General features: G+C 47.3%; 3 protein-coding genes across 3 annotated transcripts in view; 1 reads left to right on the plus strand and 2 right to left on the minus strand.

Annotated features, from left to right (window-relative positions):
* On the minus strand, positions 1-3,280 carry LOC126539034 (uncharacterized). Its single transcript, XM_050185736.3, has 2 exons — positions 2,788-3,280; positions 1-1,570 (listed from the first exon to the last, which is right to left on the minus strand). The coding sequence occupies exons 1-2, from the start codon at positions 3,162-3,164 to the stop codon at positions 1,297-1,299; spliced, it is 651 nt and encodes a 216-aa protein (XP_050041693.1). The 5' UTR covers positions 3,165-3,280; the 3' UTR covers positions 1-1,296.
* Positions 3,281-3,506: 226 nt separating this feature from the next.
* Positions 3,507-17,652, plus strand: LOC126538988 (probable 3-hydroxybutyryl-CoA dehydrogenase). The gene is made up of 7 exons (XM_050185694.3): positions 3,507-3,753; positions 6,731-6,774; positions 8,322-8,560; positions 8,836-9,042; positions 13,490-13,711; positions 16,049-16,357; positions 17,565-17,652. Exons 3-6 carry the CDS (start codon positions 8,330-8,332, stop codon positions 16,274-16,276), a joined length of 888 nt encoding a protein of 295 aa, XP_050041651.1. The 5' UTR covers positions 3,507-3,753; positions 6,731-6,774; positions 8,322-8,329; the 3' UTR covers positions 16,277-16,357; positions 17,565-17,652.
* LOC126539026 (mitochondrial 2-oxoglutarate/malate carrier protein) overlaps positions 17,080-19,949 on the minus strand; it is a 34,684-nt gene continuing 31,814 nt past the window's right edge. The window contains exon 10 of the mRNA XM_050185724.3: positions 17,080-17,972. Within this exon, the coding sequence (XP_050041681.1) occupies positions 17,796-17,972 (177 nt within the window). The 3' untranslated portion in view covers positions 17,080-17,795. The remainder of the gene's footprint in view (positions 17,973-19,949) is intronic.

Here is a 19,949-nt window from a genome sequence, read left to right on the forward strand (position 1 = left end):
TAAATCTTCGCTGTAATGTTTCCTAATCTGGCATTGTTAAGCTTATTTGAAAAATGTGCAATACAACAACCTTTCACTTATATTTCGAGATAGATCACTTTAATTTGCCCGGTTTTGTTTTGAATGCCAGCACCACGCTTTCGGTAGCGTGTCCAGGAGGAAACACTAAAAAGATACTGTCGGTGCCACGTGTCTGATGTGCAATGCCTCTTCATTAAAGTCTTTCAAGTTGGTAAAAGACCACTTGTGTAAAAGAGTTTTTGCATGCTCATGTGACAGAGCTATGAGCTATGTCCAAACGGCATGAGCTTGTTCTACAAGCGGGGATAAATGTATTCCAAGCTATCCAAGCTTTCTGCTTATCAATTCAGTCAGGATCAGCGTGTTTTGCTAGCGCGTAGCGTAGTCTACCACTGCCGCCAAACGAGTCCTTTCACCACCACGACGTTCAACTCCTGGCCGGGGCTTTGTCCTCTTGTCTTCTCCGCTGTCTAGTTTCCAGCGCGCTAGCGGAGACGAAACCCGCCGTGGTTGCTCAGTGGCTATGCTGTTGGGCTGCTGAGTACGAGGTCGCGGGATCGAATCCCAGCCACGGCGGCCGCATTTCGATGGGGGCGAAATGCAAAAACACCTGCGTGCTTAGATTTAGGTGCACATTAAAGAACCCCAGGTGGTGAAAATTTCCAGAATCCTCCATTACGGCGTGCCTCATAATCAGAAAGTAGTTTTGGCACATAAAACCCCATAATTTAAACTTAATTTAGCAGAGACGAAGACAGCAAGAAAGCCGGGTATCAGTGCAATAACTCCACTTACAGTTGGAGGATTCCAAAAATTTTTGTGGCACGACATTGGCGAGACGACTTCTAAGTGAGGTCATTCTATGATTAGCTAGAAAAGTATTTAAGTGCCCCTTTAATGTTGAACAGCCGTGGAAGCAGTGAAAGCTTTGTGAACTACTGCACAAGGATATCGCACAGCGTACAGACCACGTGATTAGCAAACGCTTTGGCTGGAAGCTAGGTAAGAAAGTGTCTGCAATAGTGTCAGCGAATTGATTTCATGCACAACATGATGACCTTCTGTTAAGCTATTGCAAAGGTAACTGGCACTAAAAGAAATCTTGCAATATTCACAGCTGCTGCCTGCATGATGCTTGTTTTCAAGAAGCACATATATTTCCACTAAGGCATACGTCATCATATGCTCTTAGTCGCTACATAATCCCACACTGACAACAAAGGCTTACAAAGCCAATAACACTTTTTTGGGGACAGTCACATTTAGAAGCAAAGCTCAACCGCAGTCCTGCAACCTGACATGGTCACTCCTGTCAGGGTCTCGCTCAACCAAGTTCATATTCAGAAGCACTTGTACATCTGGCGGCCAAAACTCCGGTCCCAGTCTGATGTATCGTGCCTCTGGTGGATTGACGCTGGCGTCCAGTAGCCTGTCCAAAATCTCGTTCAGCGTGAGATAGCTGTGTGCAGCAGTGTGTGCAATTTCATGAGGCTTCGGGTAGAAGTTGTGGAGGTACTCGGCAATTTGCTTTTTTCGCGTGCTGGTCAACCTGGAAATCACAACAGTAAGTGGGACAACAGACAGCAGTCAATGGCATGTTCACTGCACCTGCTGTGTTTGTGCAAGATTTCAAGACCCTTAGAGCTGAGGGACTTTTACACATTTTTGTTCTCTTCAAACAATGTAGTGCTGTGCAATCCTACTTTCACAGTTCCTTTACATGTTAACACTTTATGCACTTAACATGGTTGGCAGACAGGGACAGCAAGTGACAAAAAGGATTGCAACACAACTTGAAACATGGTTAACTGGTCAGCTTTCGTATTTAGTTTGCCCAAATGAGACAGACATCTTACAAATCTGCAGACATCGCCCAAAAGGTCACATCTGTAGATCTACCACTTAAAATAGAACTTGGTTCTTAGTACACTACCATGTGTGTGTTCCTCCTGCAAATTTAAGCTATTGCTACATATCCAAAGATATTTCTCGCCGTCTCGGCACAGAACAAAGTAAAATATGGTTTTATATTAGAGCCTTGAATTTTAAATCTGCAAATACTAAAACCCTGACAAGACAATTGGGCATTGTGTAGCAGACTCGGAAAGTTTCAACAACCAGCACTCCAGTGCATGCTTTTAGCTTGCTTGATCTCATGCCTCTGAAATGACTGTGACAGGCTTGCTATGTAATATTTTGTTGTGTTGAATAGATTGAACATCGAAGTACATGTTTGGAGCGACTTCAATCAGACTAACAGTGGGCGAATAAGAGACGCTTAAACCCACAGCCAACACCAAGGGGACTGTCGCCTTGTCAAAGCATTAGGTCAGGGATGACCGAAGTTTCCCTACTGACTTGATCGTTGTCCGATTTTTATTTGGAACAAGAATTACCTATGAAAAACTATCAAAAACAACATATCACTACCCAGCCACCTGATGGGCTACGGGAGGCGACACAACACAGGGCTCGGGGATACACGAGTGTCACAGCGCACATTTGATCGCGATCGAGCCCAACACGGATCGAATTTCTCTGTCGCGATTGGCTCCTTTGCGCAAGCCGAGGCTGGGAGCCAATCGCGATCGAAAATGGTCGTGTGACACCAGTATTAGTTTCTGCCACCTAACGCGTTCACTGAAATGGCAGTATCCGGGTGTCCTTACATTTCGGCCTCGCCAAAATGCAGCAGCCGCTGCCAGCAGCACAGCCTCCCATTTCATACGGCAGGCAGCCAAGGCACACATTAAACATAGGGCTTACGTTTTCACGGCGCGGTAGTCACTCGGTACGGGCGACGCTCCGTTTTTTGCACCGGCCACGACTTTATTGTGGTCCTCCAAGTCGGCGATCTCCTCCTCGGCGGCTTTAACGCGGCAGGTGTACACAGCGAGAGTGCGTTTCAGGCTTTCCTGTTCATTTCTCAAACTCTGCAGGACCTTGTCCTTTAGCAGCGGTTTTGGTATGGCGTGGGGAACTCTGCCCGCGGTCAGTTCCCGGTATACATTCAAAAAGCGGCTGTCGTAATCGGCGTCCGACGGCATCGGTGCGGGCGTTTGCCGCAGTTCTTGCACTTCTTGCTCCAGAGCGGTTGCTCTAGCCAGCAGGCCGTGGTCTGTTGTCATTTCTTCCTCAGACATCACAGGATCACAGTGCCAGAAAATGCTTAGCACACGTATGTACACATTTAACACCTACCGCCACTGAACCGACTGAACGACGCTCTCGTTTTTGTCAAATTGATGATAACAACGCCTCCTTTGAGGCATTGATGATGATGACATTGTTTGAGTGAGTTTAGCGGTTTAGCATAGAGGATTTCAGCATGGGTTTCAGATGCCCCTAAGCACAATCATAAACCAATTTTAACCATATTAGAAATCATAGTTTACTATTTTTTTACTGCACAAGTTAAGTACGGTTGTGAACTATAAAATGAACACTTCTTTCTCTTACTTGCTTTGTGTGTTCTTGTTGCTATGACAACAGCGGGTTATTTGGTTTGGAAACTGCTGTTTCCTATCGCGGAACTTGATGGGCGCAGTGGAAGTAGGGCAGGGCGTCTGTCAGTCGCGACGGCAGCGAATGTAGTTGCTAAATGCCTGGAAGTTTTGCGCAATCATCTATGTTCGCAACCAACCGTGCACGCACAGCCAGCGCGTAGCAACGCAACATTTCTGAGGCAGAACACCTGCTCACTGACGGTACAGTCAAGTCATCGCAAACGTGGTAAGTCAACCAGCAGCAGTCTGACCTTGAACGTAAACAACGATCGATTAAAGCGCATAAACAACGACAATGCCGTTCACCCACCCATCATGCAGTGGTATTAAGCTTTCGCGGCCTGCTGTGGCAAAGTGAAATGTTTGCGTCGTATCACTCTGTGTTACGCACTTTGGTGCAATTTCTGTGTAGGCGCACACTCGCTATGTTGCTGAATATTTTCCTTTAGTTTACTTCATTACAGCTTTACGGTTAGCTGCTAACCAGCTGCGGTGCTTAACGTCTATCTTAGGCGGTTAGGAAGGCTCTAAACAGGATGTGCGCGCATCAGGAGCAGAGCGCGCTGAACTGCTAAAAGTTAAAGCCAGGGAATAATACATGAGTCACTGAGAGCACAAACTTTCGTCAACAGTTTGTCGTCTGCTTGTAGCTGTGGGCGGTAATGTATGTGTGTATGAGCGTACGTGACGTAGAATCCCGTTGTTTGCGCTCTTAGATAGTGGCTGGTTTCGTTTCGAAAGGTCTCTAGATCGAGCTCGTGTTCTGAAAGCTACTGTTAGCGCCGCTTTTAGTAACATTTGGTATAGACATGTACTATTGGTTCCTTCTAATTCTACTGCAAAATAAAGGAGCGCTCATGCGCATGTGACTAGCTGATTCACATTGTTTATATTACACGCGGAAATGTTATATTTAACATTTACTCTGGTTTCAAACAACTACGCGTTCGTTTGGCCCTGCGAAGTATGTATTACCAGAGTCCTTCGATTGAAGGACTCTGGTATAACCAATTGCTGAACCCTTTCCGAGCTTCATAGTGATCTCGCAGGGCCTGACCTTGTCTGTTCCAGCAATCTTGCAATCGCTCCTCAAGAGCATTTGTTACTGGTGATTGAGTAGCAAAGGAAAGTAGAAATTTCTGTGCTACCAGCTAGTTGAGCCAGGAACCAAACCAATGACGGCTCGCTTGAAATAAGAGCACTCTGCCAACTAGGATGCAAGCTCATCAGCACCAGGATGGGGTTCGGACAAGAGGATCATCGTTATTTCGCACCATTTGTTTGATGTATGCCAGCAGCAAAAAAAAAAAAAAAAAAGTACTTATGATGACAATGAGGAAATATGAGACGATGAACACCCTGTGACGTCAGTAGTAGAGAAGGTGGCTTTGGCAGCAATGTCTGTGGTAGCTGTGGCTGCTGTTACCTTCTCGTAGCCCCCAAGATATCACGTAAAGGTTCATTCTCTCATGAAAGAAGTTGTTCAACCAGTTCACAGATGCAAAACCTTGTTGCAGGCTCTGTGCAGATAACACATGCAGACTAGCATGCTTTGTGCAGATTGTTTATGTGAATGCAACAACAGGGCATTCTTCTAGTGCATTTTCCACATGCAAACGGGGACAATGTACTGTGAAGATGCATCAGCTTAATGCACCAGACAGGAACAGAACACAAGCAGTTCTTAGTGAGTTTATATAAACACTGGCATGCCATGTCAACATTATAACCTAGAAGATGCAATTAATTACTGGTTCATTCATATAAACGCATTTTCTATGGTCAGCCTATCTGTGTATACCCCTGTCTGGTGACTTAAGGCAATGAGTCTTCCTAGTACGTTATCCTCATTTACATGAATGAGATACCCTAAAGATGTGCTGCAATGCACTACTACTGTCAAGTTCCTGTAAACATGGTATATTTATCTCTTTGTAAGAGCAGAAGGGAGGCTGAAGTACTGAAGGGAATTATTGAGGGAAAGGTATTCAAGGAAGAGCAGCAGCAAAACAGTACATGACCAAACACCTCGATTCACTAGTGCACGAAGAAGGCAAAGCTGGAAAAAAAAAATAATCAGAAAATCTAAAAACTGAAAACCTTTTGCCACAATGAATGACGTTTTCTTGTTCTCCTGGACCGAACATTGCTCCGCACACACCTGCAAATGCTTATATCAACAGATATTGCATGAAACTATGCAAGACTCGCTGCTCATAATATAGCGCTTTGTCAGTGTTACAGCTGAAAGAATAATGCACCTCTAAAGCTATGGTTGGCCCACGCCAAGTTCTGCAGCTGATCTATAAAGCAGCACTGGGCTGAAACAGTTTAACCGGCGCCAGCAGTAATAGTCAGAAAGCAGGGTAGGAGAAAAAAGTAGGACTACATGGGTCTCCACTTCTCCACCACCAAGGAGCACCAGCTCCAAAAACGAAGGCAACGTGGATTAGAGTCAACATTGAAGAAAGTTTTCTTCTTCTTGAACACAGATTGCCCTCGTGCATGTGCGAATATGTTAACCAACCGATACCAGATGAAACAGTACAACATTTACTTTGTATAGTATTGCACCAGCTATCGTATTGTTGCTTTGCATTATGAGTGATATGATTATTTTGATCTTGCGAGAATACAGTAAAGAAAGCGGAATACACAAGTGCCATTACTTGTCAACAAGAGCTGCAGGAACAGCTGTTCATTGAGGCACCTTGCATAATGAACAGACGGCTGTCACTTTCGGGGGCATCACTTACGCTGCGTGATGTCTACTGCAACAGGAAAACTGAAACACGGCCATATTTTTTTTCCACAGTATGCCTCTTGTGTTGGGATGCAATGCGTAGCTCTCTCGTTTGCAATGGTAGCAATACCAAAATTCCTTCACTAATGAATATAGCTAAAATAAATCTGCAGACTTCTGCGATTCCTCCAACTCTGAGCTCGTTTCCTGCGATAGGAGCAGGCTGTCACAGTAGACTCTGCCGTCTTGTTGAGGTGGAATCTCCTCAAGAAAACTTTAATTGGGATGTGCACAACATTGTCACTTTCTGAATGTGTGCTGCGCATATGCAACTCAAGTATCACGCTTGTCTTCCCACATTGTCCCGTTTTTCAAATGATTTTTAAGAATTGCTTAATTTTAATGTTTATTGTGGTCTGACAGTCTTGGTGTTCTGCTGTTCTTGTTTTTATTTGCGCAGTGGCAGTGCAAGTCTCCATGAGGTGTTCTAGGCAAATCAGATAGGTGAGTACCCATTTGTTACAGCTTACATCTGCTGGCCTGCCCCAGAATTGAAATGCTGTTCATTAAGACTGTGAATATTGCAGCTTATACAAGGCACATCACTCAATTCAGAGCTTAACTACTGGGATTTCTCACTCTTTTGAAATCTAGGTCTCACGTTCACATTCTAGCCATTTTAATAGTGTGCAATATTTTGAAATAATTCATATTTTAATGGAGAATGATGACCGAAATGTATGACTCAAAGACGTCTCAACAAAAATAATATAGAAGGAAAAGAACTTTCCGTCTTTTTTTTTTTATGCATGGTGATTCTGCGAACACTTTCATAAATTTTTTTTAATTAGCTTTGGCAGATAGCACAGTTCTAGTCCATGAGCCGGTCTACTCGAAGAGGTGGACATTGCTTGCCAAAGAAATGTATATACATAATCGAATAATTAAGAAAAATACACAAATTAAGTTTTTATCTAATTATGTTATGGCACGTATTGCAATTTACAAATTCTAGTGGGTTAGACTACAAGGCATATCCAATTGGAAAGAATTGTGTGGATGACATCATTTACGAGATATGCGCCATCAAACGTGCAGTAAAAATGCACTGTCATTCCACTTACTTTCCTAAGTCACTTTATTCATTGGAGCACATAAGTAACTGGAACGCCAATGCATTTCACTGCAAAGTTTAGGAATTAATATCGCGAAACTGGTGTCATCCTGAGAATTCGTTCCAAGTGAAGCAAATATGAGCACCGCCAGCATGCCCTTGCGAACCCCCTGGCTAGAATTTTTAAATTGCAATATGTGCCACAAGGTAATACGTTAAAATCTTAATGATTTTTTAAAATTAGTTGATTATGCATTTGAATTCCTTGTGCAAGTAATGTTCACCTCTTCGAGTAGACCAGCTCACGGACTAGACTTGTGCTGTCTGCCACAGGCAATTCTAAAAAATGTTTGAAAGTGTCCACTGAAACACACGGTATTTTCTCTGTAACTCAACCAGTTGTAAAGCCACTGCCAAGAGTTGATGCCTGCCAAAATGGAAAACGCAGTTGTGGTGGTCTCACCTGTGGCCCTTAAGAACTTTGATATTTTATGCATTAGAGTTTTACTTAAGCCTCTGCCATCCTGAGCAGGCACATGACCATTAGAACTAATTTGAATGTCAAAGACGGACACTTAGCTCATGTTTCACCTTCAAGAGAATTGTTCGTTCTTGACAAAAGACAGGTTATTACCAGTTCGTTTTCATTTCTCACTCCCATTTCTCAATGCACTTTATTTGCCTTCAGCTGCAAGAGAATACGAGGCAAGGTAATAATGAACGAGCACAAAAAGAAGTAAGAACAGAACAACAAAAGCTATCGTGCTTCTTTATAGCAATGCACTAGATGATGTAGACCAGAGCAGACCAACATCACTGATACTTACAGCATACAGCAGTTGGCTTGAGCAGCAAATGTTCAGCAACATGGCCGGTCAGGTGCTTTATTCAAGCAACTACTGTGCACCTAATGCAGCTAACTTTGTCCTTGCTGCAGCTGGCAACATGGTGCGTGTGGCCGTCATTGGTTGTGGTGGCCTGGGTGTTAACGTGGCGGGCGAACTGGCAGCTCAAGGGCACGAGGTGCGTGTGCATGATGCTCTGCCCGATGCCCTGGACCGAGTTGCACCCCGACTGGCCGAGGATCGCAAGGCGCTGAGGGAGTGCGGTCTCCTGCGCCAGCCAGGCTTCTTGGGCAGCGTGTTCTGTCTCAGCCGCCTTGAGGAAGCACTAAGGGTCAGTGTGGTCACGATCTTGTAGCAAATGTAATCATTTGCAGCAACAGACAGGAAAAGAGACATCACGTAGCACTTGTGCGTCGTCTCTTTTTCAGCCTGTTTGTGTGTTTCTGAGCCACAATTTGGAATAATGCTGGACCAACAAGCCCACACATCCACAACTTGTGGACAGGCGTTGCGGTTAGGTTTGTGCCTGCTTTGCGCCGGAGTGTTGCCTGATTCTCTGGTCTTCCCTCCTCATTGTTGCCAAACGGTGGCCACATTTTGGCACAGGAGGCAGAGCTGGTGCTGGAGTGCATCACTGAGGACCTGGCGGCCAAGGTTTCCCTGATGGAGGTGGCCTCTCAGAGCTGCCGCCCAACGGCCATTCTGGCCAGCAGCAGCATGCGCCTGCCCATGGACGCCATATTTGAGCGGGCCTCGGGCAAGGATCGCTGCCTCGGCATACGCTTCCTCTTTCCCGTCTACGCCATACCGGAGGTGCGCCCTTTGTCTGTGCTGGTTTTCATGACCTCACGTTGCTTTTGCCATCTTTTTAACGTCAATTGATTGCACCGAATAATGCTCATGTCGGAGCTAATTCGAGGAATACCCAGCTGCGGCAGCGTTGGGTTTTGAATTGTTCTTTTTATTTTTTTTTTATCACACTGCACATATTGCGCGGCCGGGACCTAACTTCCTCCTTCTTGACAGGCGCTGCACGCGGAGCTAGTTGTGGCCTGCGGCCCGGGACTGAGGCAAGGGGCGCTACAGGGCTTCCCCCATAGAGCAGAAGCCAGAGGAGTCTCCCAGTGAACGTGCTTAGATGTGACCGCCCAAAGTGATGAAGGAATCGAGGCCAGGTTGAGTGGAGGGATCGCGGGCGCAAGAGTGGCAACATAGGCAGCTTTGAGTCAGTCAGCAGCCACTCAAACCTGTCAGTCGCACAATGACCGTTAATGTCCAGCGTGAACGTCAGGCGTACAATGGAGTACGCAGAATGGTCCATTGTAGGCAATGGTGAGGGGTGGACGCACATGGTCACGCCGAACAAAGACATGGCTGCAGGAAGCCATATCCTGGGTGACAAACACAGACCGGTGGTGCCGGTCAGCAGGAATTACAGGAGCAAGGTCACGAAACGTGGTGCGCAGCTCCTGGATGTAGGTGGAAACATCACGGGTGCAAGGTGGCGATGACGGCGCGAAGAATTCTCCAGGAAGGTGCAGGGGAATGCAGTAGACACGTTCAGCCAAAGAGCAACCTAGGTCAGCCTTCAGTGCTGATCGGATGTCCAGAAAGACAAAGGGAAGATGGACGAGCCAACATTCCCTTGGCTGATATGGCTGATAAGTGGTGAGGGCAGCCTTCAGTTGTCTATGAAGTTGTTCCACCATGCCATTCGTGGAAGGATGGTAGGCGGTCGTATGGATGTGTAGAACGCTCAAGATGTTAACAAGCGCGGTGAATTGGGTCGATTGAAACTGGCGGCCTCGGTCGGCGGTGGCGACAGAAGGGCATCCGAAACGCAACGCCCGGCCGCTCATGAAAGCCGTAGCAACTGTCTCTGCCGCAGTGTCTGTAATGGGAAACGCCTTTGGCCATAGGGTGAAGCGGTCCACACATGTGAGCAGGTAAGAAGCCCCACTTGATGGCGGGAGAGGGCCGACAATGTCGAGGTGGACATGGGAAAACCTCGTGTCTGGAGGCCAAAATGGGAAATTAGACATGACAGTATGGTGGTGAACTTCAACACGCTGGCATTGAAGGCAGGTTTGCACCCAGCAACCAAGGTCTGCATTGATGCTAGGCCAAAGGAAGTGAGTTGTGACTAGCTTCTGAGTCGTACAAATTTCAGGGTGGCTCACGTTGTGCAGTTGATCAAAAATTACGCGATTAAAAGCCAAAGGCACGAAGGGTCGAGGAACACCAGTGGATGTCTTGCACGTTATCAACGAGAAAGAAAACGGAAGTGGGCACTCAGTGAAGGACAGAGATGTGGATGAGGAACGAAGGCGATGCAGCTCAGGGTCATTGCGCTGGGCGGCTGCTAGCTCCTCCATGTCTACCAGTGGTTGCACCGCCAGGGCATCGATGTGGGAGAGTGCATCAGCGGCAACATTTTCCGGCCCTCGCACACGTGACTGAGATCCATTGTGAACGCAGAGATAAAGCACAGTTGACAGATCCCCCTGCAGTGTAGTTGCTGTGATTCCTGTGGAAGGCAAACGTCAGGGCCTTATGGTCTGTGACGACGTGAAAGTCCCGGCCCTCCAGAAAGTGTTGAAAATGCTTAATGGAGAGGTACACCACAAGGAATTCTCGGCCGAATATGCTGTATTTAGCTTCAGGTGGCTTCAGTTTCTGCGAGAAAAAACCAAGAGGCTGCCAACCAGATACGTGTTGCTTGAGAACTGTGCCGACTGCCATGCACAATGCATCGGTGATGAGACGAATTAGGGCATCAGGAATGAGATTTATGAGCATGGTGGCATCTGCCAGCACCTTCTTGGCAGTAGCGAAGGCAGATGCAGCTTCCTCAGCCCACTCAAGTGGTGCAGCCAGATCTTTTTTGATAGCCATTAGGTCGGTCAGAGGCTTCAGGATATTGGCACACTTCGGAAGAAAGCGGCGACGAGAGTTCAGTAGGCCCAGGAATTCTCTGAGTCTTCTTAGTGAAGTCGAGGGTGGAAAGTCTTGAATTGCCTTCACTTTGCTGGTGAGGTGCGGACGTTCAGAGCGCGGTAATCCCCACATCGTCTCCAGTCACCAGGATCTTTCTTTGGCACCATGTGGAGTGGCAATGCCCAGTTGCTTGAGGAAGGTTGCACAATGCTGAGTTCAAGCATGTGGTAAAACTCTCGACAAGCAATAACGAGGCGGTCTCCAGACAGTCGGCGAGGTCGAGTAAAGACCAGTGGTCACGATGTGGTGAGTGATCGAGCGCTTCAATGGCGACTCCCTGATATGTGGCTTCGTAAAATTGGGAAAATCAGCTAGGATTTCTGCATACGGCAAAGCGAGTGCGAGAGCTCGAAGCCCCGTCGGCGTGGCGGTGCAGAGTACACCATTGATGGAGAGGTGTGTGCTCAGATCGATGAGGCAATGGGCATGCATGTCACCGCAAGGTTGACGAAACTGAGGAAGTCAGCGCCGAGAACAGCTTACAAAACATCAGCAAGAATGAAAATCCAGCAAAACATACCGCGCAATCCAAGGCTAAGTGTGTAAGACACCATTGGCCGTATGTGTGGATGGCGGAGTTGTTTATCGCTTGGAGCGGGCAGGTCTGTTCTTTGCGACGGCGATCTGTACAAGTGGCCGGTATAACGGTAACCTGGGCTCCTGTGTCGACAAGGAAGCAAGCGCCACTGATCTTGTCAGAAACATAGTATAGGCGACATGTCCTTCAACCAGTGGCCGGTTGCAGCGTTTCCTGACCAGGAGCACGGATGAGTGCACTTGCAAGCAAAGGTGCCGAATACGCGGTGGTACCAGCACACAGCTGAAGACGAGCTGTCGCATCGCACGTCGGATGTTTGAAACTCTGGAGATCGCGGGGGCACTGGGGAACGACTGCGGGACCGGAACCTCGACAAAGATCGACATGAGAAGGGCACAAGTTCGTCGAGATGTCTGACAAGGGCATCCAGACGGCCCTTGTCGCGAGCGTAGGGGCTGAGGCAGTAACCGGAGGCGGAGTCATAACGGTGCTGAGTCAAGGGACCCACGTGTAGTTTGCAACTTGGTCAGCCAGTTCGGCGAGCTTGTCTAATGGCATTTCACCCACAGCCGTGAGAACTGGGACCGTGTTCTCTGGGAGGCGCTGGAGAAACAACTCACGCAGCAGCTTGTCCTGTTGAAAAGTGAGAACTCCACCAAGAAGCTGGCGTATGCGTCAAAGGAGCTGTGAAGGGCGGCTGTCACAGAGCTCCGTAGCTGTGAGGAGCTGCTGGAGTCTGCTGTGCTCTGACTTGCAAGAAATGATAGCTACCATCAACATGTCGAAAGGATGGGTCGGATCTGGTGAGGTCATAATATCCGCTAAGTCCTTGGCGACGTCCGGAGGTAAGGAGGACACCAGGTGTAAGAACTTAGTATGTTCACTGGTGATATGCCGGAGACAGAAGTGTGCCTCGACCTGCAGGAGCCAGATGCTGGGGCTGTTGGGCCAAAATGGTGGCAGGTTGATGTGTTGGAACCGCAGCACCGCCAGGTCGGGCGACCTCCTGGGCATTGTCACCAGCAGGAAGAGCAGTAGAGCCGGTAAGATCCATGCCGGAGGGTTGGAGCTGCGTGTTCTTTACCAAGTCGCAAAATCTTTCAGAGATAATGCGAGGAAGAGCCAGCCCCGGCAGCGTTGGGTTTTGAACTGTTCTTTATATCTTTTATATTGCACTGCGCACGCTGCGCGGCAGGCAGCTAACTTCCTCCTCCTTGACGGAGTAAGTTGTGGCCTGAGGCAGGGTTTGTTACACTCACAATAGTCACTGTACCACTTATCCCTGCAATGTTGAAAGCAGGCAACGTTCTTGCTGTAATGAGTGAACACTGCACATGTGTGTGAATGCACACTGTATTAACCTGAATTTGAGTGTTCTTTCTCCTCCACAGGCTTAGTATGCTTAGAATGGCCCTACTGTACTAGACCAATCACAACATCCTGTAATTCCGGTGTTATCAGTTGTACGGTAGTCACGAGAAATAAGATTTGCCGACTTCTTGGGCTCGCAGGTACATGAAGGTGCATGTTGCTTCCTAACATATAGTACATGTACAAGTTCTTTTTTTATACACTTTAGTGCAGGCTAGTAAACAGTTTATAATCGTCGACAGTTGCCCCACTTTTCAGCTGCTTTCATTCCAAAAGAAGCACTGTCCTGAAAGTTTTGCCTTTCAGTGTAAGTAGGTAGCTGTGCCTGAGAACTTTGCCGCCACTGCTTTGCAGGTGGAAATACAGTTGTGCAGAGGGACTTCCATGGCAACGCTCTCGTGGGTGCGGGCTTTTCTGGAACGCATGGGTAAAACTGCCTTTCTCCGTGCTGGGCCCGAGCCCCTGGTGCTGTCAGAGCGAGAGCGCGAGGCACGGCGTTCCGCACTTGCTTTACTGGGCCGGACAGCCATGGCTCGACAGCCACCGCCCTTCTCCCCACCTGATTTGGCCAGTCCTGTGAGTGGCTCTGCTCTCCATCTTGAAATTGCCCCAGTGTCCAGTTGTACTGTCAACGGCGCAAATGTGTCCTCCCCTGCAGGGTGCCAAGGTTTTGCAGAAACCGGCAGGATGTAGAAATAATATCTCCCTTCACTCTAGGTTCGCATTCACATATGCTACAGGTTCTTGCGCAAGTAACTGGGGCATGTGAACGGGAAAGAATTTTGCATGCGGCCACTATAAACAGGTCCACTAAGTGGGCAGGGAAACTCTGGCATTGTGCCAGCAGATGAGATCTGCCAGATGTCCCACTAGTGTACAGTCTCCCAGTACCTCTGTACATGTGATATCTTCAAAACAGAAAAGAAGCGTTGGCAATGTCTCCAAGACTACACATGCAGTAGCATGTGCATGCTGCCCCTGCAAACACCACCCAAGGGTGACATACGTCATGCAATCTCTTGTACTTGTATAAGTAAATGCCAACAAACTTGTTTTGGCTGATGTGAAAAGGTCTAGCAAACTGTGAAACTGCCAAACTTGAATATTGAGGCAGGTGTTCTTTACAGTTAAACACATTGTGAAGGCAGACTGGGCATGTGGACGGGATGCTGCTGCAAGGGTTGACAGGAAGGAGAGCAGCACAAAGAGAGAGTATATTTGGACAGCACTCGTGCATGTTGTGTGCGTAGCTAGAGATTTAGGAGTGCTATTGTGGAATGGGTGGAACCGCTGTAATGACTGGACTTGGTTGCAACTTTCCCTCCACCATGGTGTAGCAAATGGCATGTTGAGGCAAGTAAACTTAATAGGGCCTCGTCTGAGCAGTGATGGAGGACGTGACCAATGGTGCAACAGCAAACGCTGCCGTGATTCTGTCTTCACTCGTGCGACAGCTACTTGCATCATCTAGAAGTGCACCCACGACCCTAACAACATGCTTCGTTCACTCATGTGTCTTTATGCAACAGCGCGATGCACATGTTCGTACTTCATGTGCAACGTAACTATAGTGGGGTCATGTGATCGTAGTACCACTGCACATGTTCTTTAGTCAGGTGGTTGAGGTCTCCTGACTTTTGTGCAATGTGGTGTGATACATCATGCTGGTAAACTTTTCTTTCAGCCTGTCTTCCTTCTCAGTAGCCCAGAGCAGACAAAATTTCATCACATAAATCCGCGCATCTTAGCACAAAGCAGTTGCATGTGACAGCCAGAATGCCATGCAGCAAGAGCTGCATGCCGCACTAAGTTCGTGTCACCTACAAGTCACGGCTCTGGGCGCCAAATGTGTTGGGCTTACATCAATGATGCATTGTCATTGCGGGCAGTATGGCGTTCCCATACCATCAGCGAGGCTCACCACTCAACACATCTGCGCTTGGGCCCCTTGTCTGCTCTACAGTTAGTAGTTTTCATGAATACCTTTCGTCAGTGGCTGAAGTTCATGTACGTTAAAAATTTGACTACTGTGACAGAGGGTATGCCAAATGAGAGAGCACCAAGGCTGCCAGTATGCACTGCATATCAGAAGACAACACACAATTAAAGAAAATACAAATGGAAACAAAGATAAAACAGTACAGTCTGATGCCCTCTATGCAATAGTGTCTTCATCTGTTGCCACCAAAAATTTTTACATTAGGTAAAATCGTGTAATGTTTTCAAATTTCTTGGTTCCACTGTGCAACACAGTAGTATATTCTTCTATGGTAATTGCAGGCAGCACGATAAATACTCCAACTTCCACATTGTTGCAACAAAAGTATGAAATGGAGTTTACTGTGCTGAAAGTTTCACTGTGTATAATCTGTCACTGGTTTTGCAGTAACCATAGTGTTTTAAGTGTGAAGCAGTGACATAGATGGTGACCACCAAAGCAGCTTTCTCAGTCAAGTTCTCACCATCCCTTGACAAGCACGCACACAACACCCTTGCAGTATTGTCAAACACGGTCTATCACCAGTTGTCAGGCAATGATGTGGAGGGTACCCACTGATTAGGCTGGGAGTTCAGCCCTCAACCTTTTGATTGCAACCTTAGTTCTCTGTGAACTGGAGCAAAACAACACCTGTGTCCACACGTATCCAAAATTGCTGCTGCAAATAAAGCTTCTAGCTTGCTTATTAAGTAGGAGCGTCCTCATCGCGAAAGGAAGTTTTTAATCACTCTTTCGGCTGTCGCGAAAAAAAATGCCAGTAATGGCAATAGTCACTACTCTCTCTCTTTCTCTCCCTCTATTGAAATAATTGTTTTGTTAGCATCTCGTGTCTGTGACAAGTTCCGAGCATGATGTGCACAGTTATTTTTCTTCTTCCCCCCCCGCTAATCACTGGCTCCCCCTGGTGTTTGCAGGACACACTGTGCAGCGCCCTCACGGCCGAAGTTCTGGAGGCTGGAGGTGCAGGCGGCCGCGACAAGGACTGCGTGGTGTGCATGGACGAGGAGCGCAACTGCGTGCTGCACCCCTGCCACCATCTGTGCACATGTGCCGCCTGTGGCCGCATGCTGCTCAAGCGACAGGACGCCTGTCCCATCTGCCGACGGCACATCACCTCCATCTTTCGCGTGTTCCACTCCTAGGCTGCACGTATGCCAACTGCCGCCTGTTGGAACGCCGCCAACAATTTTTCCAAAGAAGCACGCCGCTTGCCGCTGCCCAAGGTGAGCACTTTGGTTTATGCCCCAGAGTAAGCCCCGGGCCGTGAGGCATGCTGTAGAGGAAGGCCCAGGGTTGATTACCACCAGATGGGTTTTCGCAACACACACCAAAATCTCGTAGTGCAGTGTTTTTGCTGCCTGCCCCATTGGAATCTGGCCGCCATGCCTCCACCAAGGTTTCTTTCTTTCCGCAGTTTCTTACAATGCTTGTGAGAAACTGCTCGCAACACTCGCACGTCGTAATAAGAGATACCACCACTGACTGTCAGTACTCACTATGCTGGAGAGGCACCTGTGTGTTGACTGTGCCCGGCTGTTTGCATCACGTTGTTCTCTCTTAGCTTAAAACCAGAGCGAAGCATTGGCACAAGCCTGTTGACTGGTGGGTGCTGCAATATGCTAGTAGGCATGGCATTGCAAAAGTTTGTGTTAACCAGTGTGCATTGGTGCCGGTGTTCTTGGCATTGTGTGTATCGGAAAGCAAATAAAGGTTCCCAAAATGTTAATTTTAACACAGTGTGCCTGAAAGGGAGCTCATCATGGTAGCAAATAATGCCCTGTTTACGCTTAGTGATGGTTAGGCCCAGCTGATCACCCTTTGGAAGTTTTTGCTCATTCACTAAGCACGCTGCATCGTGCGCAAATCCGATCAATACCTATCCAATACTAGTGAAGGTCATCTGAAGCACTGCTGGTAATAGGCAAGAAGTATAAAGGGAACCGAGGGGCTTTGATGTTTTTTATTAGTTACAACCACATGAAGCTAACAGGCAATGGAGCACAGGAAAGGACAAGAGTAGTTAGCTGTTCCTTTTAATTGAAACGTAGAAATAATAAGAAAATGGGAAATGAAAGCATGCAAACTGGTGGGAGCCAGAGGCACATCTTCCGCATCACACATTCAATGCTGTACCAACTGACCTACAATGCACAGCCTATCTACTTTCTTGTGTATTTTGTATGTGTGCCAGATCTAGCCCCAGGAGTGTCAGCCAGCACCAATCAGAATCATGGCAGTGGATTTGGAACATCCTTTCGTTGGCAGGTGTCACATATAATGTGAACCTTAAGGGCAGGCATCTCGCCTATGATAAGTGTTGTGAACTGGTTTAACTGAGCTGTGTGCAAGGCAGACTGCTTCATTATTATCGGACTCTTCACACTCGTTGAGCCCAAAAATGCAAATACGTATTTTATTCTTCTCTAACAGCCAACCAACCAAAAAATGCTTTGAGGCCCTCCCTGGCCCACACAAGACAAAACTCTACAGACCAGCTACACGGAGAAGAGGAGCCACTGGTGCCCCCTGGCAGCAATGGACTCTGTGCACGCAAGTGGTCACGAGAGTAGAGGAGATGACCGCTGGCCGGCCGGGACGAAAGACAGATGGTGATGTGGCTCCTTCCCATGTGGGAGGATGGGGCAGGCAGCCCCTCGAGTCTCACAGTCCTCCCCGTCCTTCGGTGTCTCCGAGAATGACTCGGTAGTAGAACTTGTTCATCTGCTCCAGGAAGATGAATGTGAGCACCGTGTGCGGTCCCAGCCGAGCATAGTACGGGGTGAAGCCCTTCCACAAGCTGAAGAAGCCCTCGTTGCGTACTACCTTGGATAGCACGTCCTGTGGCAGAGGGGAGGTGGAAAAATCAGCCATAGTCGCACTGCACGAGGGTGAGAGTATGTACTAAATGCTGTGAACACAGCACCACCATAGTGTGCATCTTGTTGTGGTAAGAAATTTTTTAAATTTGTTTATCTAAGGATGGAGAGGGGGGGGGGGGTGTCTTGTTACAGCTTTCACTGAACCGACTATTTCTCCTTGCACTGTGGTCTAATGGTACCATGGCAACAAAAAAGGACTAGCACAAGCGACCAGGTCCTGCAGCTGATGATAGATTTTAGTAGGAATGCGCAGGATGTCCCTTTTTCTCACAAGGTCGCGGGATGAAATCCTGGCCATGGCAGCCGCACTTTGATGGGGGCGAAATGCAAAAGCACCCGTGTGCTTAGATTTAGGTGCAAGTTAAGGAACCCCAGGTGGTTAAAATAAATCCAGAGTCCCCCACTACGGCATGCCTCATAATCAGATCGTGGTTTTGGAACGTGAAACTCCATATTATTTCTTTTTCTCACACTCAAAGGTGGTTTGGTAGACAGTTGTGCCTTGGCAAGAGCGATCAGGCTGGCCAGTGTACTTATGAACACATAATGGAAAGATCATGGTGCATATTCATGATCAATGCAATGCTGTTGTGGGCGAGTGCCAACCTCCCCCTCACTGCAAACATGGGAAGAGCTCAGGACTCTTGCTACTCTGCCTATTCATGTCATTTGTGCAAATATTCCTTTCGTTGCCACTGTAAGGCAACTATGGTTACCATGATCACTTTAGGTTTTGTTACATGTTGTTAAGGGTGCACTGCACGGTATTTGTGGCTTCACTCTGCCCTCTTCATCGGGAGTGCACAGAATGGGGCTCGATGCCAAAAGCACTTGGCTAGCCACACACAGCCACACTGCACCTTGTCAGGCTTGTGAGCATGTTCTGTTTAGCTACTCGAGACAGCTCGTCAGTGGTAGCCGTCATCACTGATTTCATGCTTATGTGCATGTATCAGTGGAAGGTTACGATTGACTAAAATGCAGGAAGAGGTGTACAACAGGAACGTTGCAGGGAGGATCTGCTGCATATGACAAGGGATCACTTTGCACAAAAGTGCTTGCCTCACTCGACATACCTTGGTGGTGACGCAGCACACTGGCAAAGACAACGCCAAGACGCACAAGAAAATCTGACACTCGCTGCTTGTCCTTTTCAGTGTGCTGCTTCACCACCAAGGTATGACGATTAATCACCAACTCGCCCAACTTTCCAGATTACTGAACTTCCTTGACTCACTGCGTGTGAGCGCCGTCAGATAATTCACACAAGTGCAATGCAAGTGATAATAGCACTGTGAAACCTACTGTGACAGGGGACAAATGCAATATGTATGTATACTCATTTATTGTGTTCCCTATCTTTTCCTTGTTCTTGTTGAATTGCCAAGCTTTCTTTTTGTTTTCCAATGAGATTTTTTTGCATTAATCCATGAAGAGCCATACACTTGCAGCAAAGAATGATGACTACACATTTCTCCCAAGTGACTTACAAGACATTTCTAACCCTTTCAGTGCCACTAATGAACCAGTACATTTCTGCGTGTGTATCAGAACAAAACTAGTTAGGAGATGGAAAACAGAGAGGAATGGTGAAGACCATAACAAGGGTGCTTCTGCCATCATCCATGTCATTTCTTCCCTTGTGCATAACCAAAAATAAACTGTTGTGTTTGTTTTATAATATCCGAGAGAAAAAAAAATGAACACTAGGGATGCATCACTTCCGAAAAAATTAAGTGTTCTTACACTACCATTTCTTCTGCACACCAATTTTCACGTTTTATATACATAAATACATATATGTAGAGAGAGTCATAGAGGGGAGTGAATGTAATTCTTGCAAGCCTAAAATGGCATTTGCTTAGGCACATCACAATGAGATTGTACTGGCACAATCTATGGTAACTAAGTGTTGGCCAGAAAAGCCATTTTTTAC

Source organism: Dermacentor andersoni, chromosome 3 (genome assembly GCF_023375885.2).
Source record: "Dermacentor andersoni chromosome 3, qqDerAnde1_hic_scaffold, whole genome shotgun sequence".
Taxonomy (NCBI): Eukaryota; Metazoa; Arthropoda; class Arachnida; order Ixodida; family Ixodidae; genus Dermacentor; species Dermacentor andersoni.